The sequence below is a fragment of the Chaetodon trifascialis genome, chromosome 1 (assembly GCF_039877785.1).
Source record: "Chaetodon trifascialis isolate fChaTrf1 chromosome 1, fChaTrf1.hap1, whole genome shotgun sequence".
NCBI lineage: Eukaryota > Metazoa > Chordata > Actinopteri > Chaetodontiformes > Chaetodontidae > Chaetodon > Chaetodon trifascialis.
This window is the reverse complement of record NC_092056.1, coordinates 30,975,617-30,981,616: the sequence shown is the minus strand read 5'-3', so window position 1 is coordinate 30,981,616 and position 6,000 is coordinate 30,975,617. Positions and strand designations below refer to the sequence as shown.

Sequence of the window (6,000 nt, the reverse complement as noted above, 5' to 3'; positions counted from 1 at the left end):
TCTTTCATCTTGAACAGTGGTGGTGCCAGAGAATTTTAATTGCAGGTGAGACAGTAATCCAAAAATACGACGGCAGACCTGTGAACAATGTGAGCCAGCAACAGAAATCTCCTGAACTGATGTGGCTCTGAAAACAGCATATGAGGCCTTCTTAAAATAGAGACCAGACCACAGCATAATTAGTAGCATATTTCATGCTGTCTCAACTCTACTGTCTCTTTATTATTATTCATTACGCTGCTGTTGATTTGCAGTCGAATAAAACTCATAATAATGCTCATGATAAGTTATTTCTAAAGTGAGTTCTTTGTAATAGCAGAGGAGATAAATAAATGTAATACGTAATAAAGGTCCAGTGTGTTGATTTAGGAGGATCAACTGGCAGAAATGGAATATAATATTCATGTTTTCATTAGCGTATAATCCCCTGAAACTAAGAATCATTGTGTTTTCGGTAGCTTGGAATGAGCTCTTCCTGTCTACATGGGGAGCGAGTCCTCTTTCACAGAGCCCAACAAGTTTCTACAGTAGTCCTGAACTGACAGTGCCTTTTGTGTTTTTACAATACCTGAAGGCCACCGTAGCATCTGGATCACACTCGGAAAGGGAGGGGGGAGCAGTTGGTTGCAGTGTTCAACCTTATCACGAGATGCCACCAAATCCTACACACTGGTTGGAATGTGCATTTGTCATTAGTCCATGATGATGACATCATCAAAACTGTCAATGACTGACCAGTCAGTCTGTATAAGCTCACGTTTACAGCTCTTGGTTTGTTGGTGAAAAGTCAGAGTTAACGTGAATCACATCAGAAATAAAAGGCAAACATGGGTCATTTTTTTCTTTGGTCTTGGCTGTGAAAGCAACCGAAGAAATCAACAGTGAGCTGGGAGGTTTCACAGTTATTGCTACAACTTGGTGGTTAGGTTTTATTTGTCTAAGGGTTTGTTTTCCCTATTAAAAACAGCTCAGCACATATTAGTGACCTTCATGGTTTATTCAACAACTCTCGAATTCACACTAACATACCTTAAAGTTCCAATTAAACGTAACAAAGACTTCAAGGTCAACAAAATGTGCAGTCATTTTGCTTCTGTTCTTAAACACCTGACAGAATGATGGCTCCCATCTCAGAGCACAACCACTCAATGATCTCACAGAATTTTTATGGAAAACATAAGGTAGCTTGGTATGGAGTACGAGGGGTCGGTCAGGGCTGTGTATCAAAGCTTTTTTCAGGTAGGGGGCGACGGCCATACACACCAAAATACGTTGGTATTGTACCGTGTTAAGTTTTCACAGCATTGTAAGCTGGCATCAAATGTCCGGACAGATTCTGGTTCTTCTCTACTTCTACGTGTCAGACAGTGTCTGATTTGGACCATTTTAGTTTGCATAAGTTCTTGTACAGCTGCTTGTGTTTCGACAATATTAACATCTGGGATCTTTTGCCTTTTCTTGTTTTTCTCTAAGTGAGCTGAATACTGCCTGGTATTGGTCCTGAAACGATCGTCAGCTGATTTAAACAAAATTCAAACAACATACACCACTGGTGGTATGTGGCCATCCCGATAGTCAGAAACCTCAACTAGGGTGACCTGACTGTAGCAGGAGTGATGTAAATGTTGTAACACAGGCCTTTCACCTCTCAAACAGAGAAAACATGAGTCCAGACACATACTTCCATGCATCCTTTATTACATTATAAGCATTAAAACATCCATTGTGCTGCTTTCTTGCAACAACCACCACATGTATATGACAATCTGTTTTACGGCATGTTTAAGGCTTTTTTCATCTGTTTTACACACTATTACCAAAACTGGATTCTACAAGCTTCATCTTCCTTTCATTTGCATATTGTGATTCCAGTGTTAAAATCAATGAGACTAGGTTGCCCTGTGTAAGGGCTAATATGTATAGAGAAGATACTGAAGTATACTATCACAGAGGATTATCGTACAAACCAGCTTCAGAGACAGTGTAAATCTATCAACATTTAGACTGGAAAACCTCGTAAAAATGTCAGTATCAAAACAATAATCAGGACTAAAGCAGGATCTTCATTTCCTTTAAAAAGAGGAGCTAGAGGAAATATACTAGTGATGATCCAGGGCTTGTTATCCAAAAACATTGGCCCAACATTAGATATAAGAAAACACTAATACCCAACTGACAAACCACTTCACAGCAATACACAGATCAATTAAATGATCATCACAAGTTGCTATGCAAATATCCTTCAATCTAATAGTGTTATACTTTCCCCCTCAATGTGATAAACTTCGATTTTTAGTGTTGAACTTCATCGTTTAGTGTTTTACTTGATTTTTTTTTTCTTCATTTGCTGTCGGATAAGAACTAATAATTCAAATACAGTTGATACAAGTTGAAATGTCCACAACTATAAGAGGTGATCTGCATGCGTTGCGTACTTCCACAACATTCCATTCCCCCTTCAGGGTTCTTTCAGATGTCTTTGGAGTTCGAGCTGGGACAGGAGCAGACTATCACAGAGCTCAGCAGACAACAGTGTTGGTAAAAGAGGACATCCCTGGCTCATTCCTCTGTGACTGCAAGCAGGAACACATGGCTGACAACAGGGGATGACAGCGGTCGAGGGGAATTTGGTTGTGGTACCTTGCTGTCATTTCAGTGCTCCCCAAACTGTCTGGCTTTCACAGTGATTGACTGATTGATTCCTCTGATGAATAGCAGCAGTTATCAGTCCCCCTGAAGACCACAAGAGCCCTGCTGTAGTCGACAGGACTGGGCGAAATGTCTAAGAACATAAGGCTTTATTTGTAGTGTGAAATGATAAACTAAGCACGCACAAACCCATCGACAGCATGTTCAACTGAACACCTTGAAATGGAGCAGAGTTCAAAGGTTCAGTGTCTTCTGTCTGCAGGTAAACCCAGCACCATGTTCCCTGGCTGGAGTTTACAGTACTTTGTCGAGTGTGCTTGTGTCAAATAGCTGTCAAGTCTTACAACATGATCTCCAGTAAACAAAAGCATAGGCCCAATACCTGCTGCTCTCTCTTCCACAGAGGTAAGCTTCTGTGTTCTCCAGTATCTGGGATACTCACTGTTGCATTGCTGAGTGACAAAGGTATGCACCTGCTGTGACACAATTTACAGATGCAATAAGTGACAACTTTGATGCATCTGCAAAATGATTATCGAGCAATATCAGTTTTCTGACAAAGAAAACCACCAGGTGCTGGGATGCCATGATGTGTGCAAATTCTGCAACACAAATAGATGAAATCAGTTTCCTGAATGACCTGTTGAGCCATTTCAGAAATCATTCAGGCCTCTGGTCAATTCAGCATTTAACTCTGCATATAGATGATGCACCTTTCACACTGTATTTCAGGAAAAACTTCAGGTTCGCGCTGCTCTTAACAGCCACCTTTGAGTGTGCATCATTTAAGCAGACAAGCAAACCAATTCTGAATGTTGGCATTTTATTGAACTATAATGAATTTACCAAAGTATTTGAGGACTTGAGCAATTTTCTCCCAGAACTGAATGTTTGCCACAGCAAGGCATATGGTAAACTAGAAAACTAGCTAGACTACTAAATGAAATTTGGTGTTATAGGTCCCTGTATGAGAGAGTAGCATGCATCAGGACAACTAAGATCACAGCTACAGAGTCCAGATGTGCAGGAGCGCACTCAGGGTAACAGTTTGTAAGCACACAACACTCACTGAACAAAAACTTCCACCTGCCATTAAGAAAAACATGGAATGGTGATAAAAGCAATCAACATATACATATCTAAAGACAGAAAAAATCATTACCTGAAAATATCTGCACACTAAAAGTGCAAGTGTTTAATCAACCCTGAATGGTAACTTAAAAATACAGCAAAAGTAAAAACAAAAAAAACTTCAGTTGCATCTTGAGGTGCAAAATTGATACTTCTTCATCTGGTATAAAAGAATACAAAAATCAAGCTTGAACATTGCAAAGACTCTCAGTGAAAAGAAAACAAAGGATCGTGGGAAAACTGGAGAAAAGGAGGAAATGTTACAGACTGGACTTCACAGTGGGAGACAGTGACACAGACAATGTGCAGGAGACAGAATGAGAAGAGGAAAGAGGCTGAGAGCTGGAGTGGGAAATGAATCCAAACTGAGCAGCAAGTGCAAACACCGTATAGTCCTGGGTTCATTGGCAAAAACTGTGTCCACATTTGAGGACAGGACATGTTAAGCCTAAGCTTCACGCCTGGCTGATAGCGGCCTCGCCCTCGGCTGCACCTCAACACTCTAAAACCACCTCCTCTTCCAGTCCACTACACATTCCCACCCTGGAATGGCTCCAAGGACAGGGCGAGAACAGTGTGATGAGCTTACTCCAGCCCTGCCTCTATGCTAAGAGAGAAAGTTGGGAGATGATAAGGAGGAGGCTTCTTGATTGTGTTGAGATGAACCCTGGTCTAAGCGATGAGCTCCCCTCAGGAGGTGGGGAGCTCGAAGGAGATGAACTGCTTGAGTCTCTCCAGGTACTGAGCGTACAGTTCAATGTCGTTGTGGCCGGCTCCCTCCACCCACAGGGGCTCCACAGCACGAGGGCAGCGCTCGTACATGGCCAAGCCGTGGGAGAAGTCGATCACCTCGTCCTCTGTTCCGTGGATCACCAGCACTGGAGACGTCACCTTGGACACCTTGTCAATACTATGGAGTGGAAAGAGACAGAAAGAGATTAACAATACAATTGTCGTCAACTACGTTACATTTTAACACAACATATACACCTGTTATCCTAACTACACTGTGTATTTCCAATATAACTAAATTCAACACCACACACCACACAGCCTCTGTTCGTCTTCATTTACAGATATCTATCAACAAATAAATTAATGGCAGGTTAGACAATCTGAGTAAACTCCATCTGCTGATGGAGACTGTGATATGGTCAGAAACTGGACTTTGGGCCTTCAGTTTGTTGTGTCAACTGTCAACATCTCAAAACTTCATTTGATGACACAATAAGAGCTGCAGCAGAAAACTCCCAACAACTGTGGGGTTGTTTCTTCTGTCATTGCTGCTGGTTGATGTAAAAGGCTGAGAAGAGCAGTGAGACAGAAGAATGTGTGGCTGCATTACTGTGGCGAGGACAGATGAATTAGTGAAAATGCCAACAGTGATGTCATCTCCAGGCATGTCAAACAGAAGTAAAAATCTTTATCCAATCATCTTATTTATCAAGCTGCTCTGTCATCATTCACTGTCATATGATGGCCTTTACAGAAGCATTCATGTCTGTCCTTGCTGGAGGTCGCCTACTTCCTATTCAGATGTTTTTCTAAAATTCAAAATGTGTAAAAAATTTGGTAAGTCGATGCATTGTGTATCATTCCAAAGACAGTAACATCGATGTGTACATAAATGATTGTGCAAAGCTCCAGTCCATGCCATGCATACAAATTTCTTATTAATCTTCCTCACCCATAACTAGGTGTAGCAGCTCAGCCTTCATGCTGCCCTGCTGTTCCGAAGAGAATAGGTGGAAGATTAATGCAGGGCAATCATTGTGAGCTAATTTAATTCCAGATGGAATAAAACTGTTATTGTTCCCTTCACAGCTGAGGTATACAGACTGAATAAGGGCGGTCTTACTAGCTATCCTGTGACAGGATTGAATTACCACTGTAACTCTAGCAAACAGTTGGTTTGCAGATTTAACTATCAAGGTTGGCTTGATAGCATTTTTATGAAATGAATCCAAAATCAAAACATCTTAGAAAAATCCAAATCCTGCAGAATCTCTTGGAGAATCATATTAAACATTTGCAAGTGCCTTACAGTTTTTGGTGTCAGTCCAACTAATGGTGACAACCTGTAACTACAGCAGCCTGTACATGAGCAGCAGTAAATATGAAATGTTGAATACATATGTATCTGACGCATTAGAATAACAGCTTTGGCCTTCTGACTTACAACACTTCAGCTGGTCTTGATTCAGAAAGTCACCTCACTAA

General features: G+C 41.2%; 1 protein-coding gene across 1 annotated transcript in view; it reads right to left on the bottom strand.

The window, feature by feature from the left end:
* Window positions 1-1,682: 1,682 nt before the first annotated feature.
* abhd17c (abhydrolase domain containing 17C, depalmitoylase) overlaps window positions 1,683-6,000 on the bottom strand; it is a 28,146-nt gene continuing 23,828 nt past the window's right edge. The window contains exon 3 of the mRNA XM_070968894.1: window positions 1,683-4,690. Coding sequence (XP_070824995.1) covers window positions 4,471-4,690 — 220 coding nt within the window. The 3' untranslated portion in view covers window positions 1,683-4,470. The remainder of the gene's footprint in view (window positions 4,691-6,000) is intronic.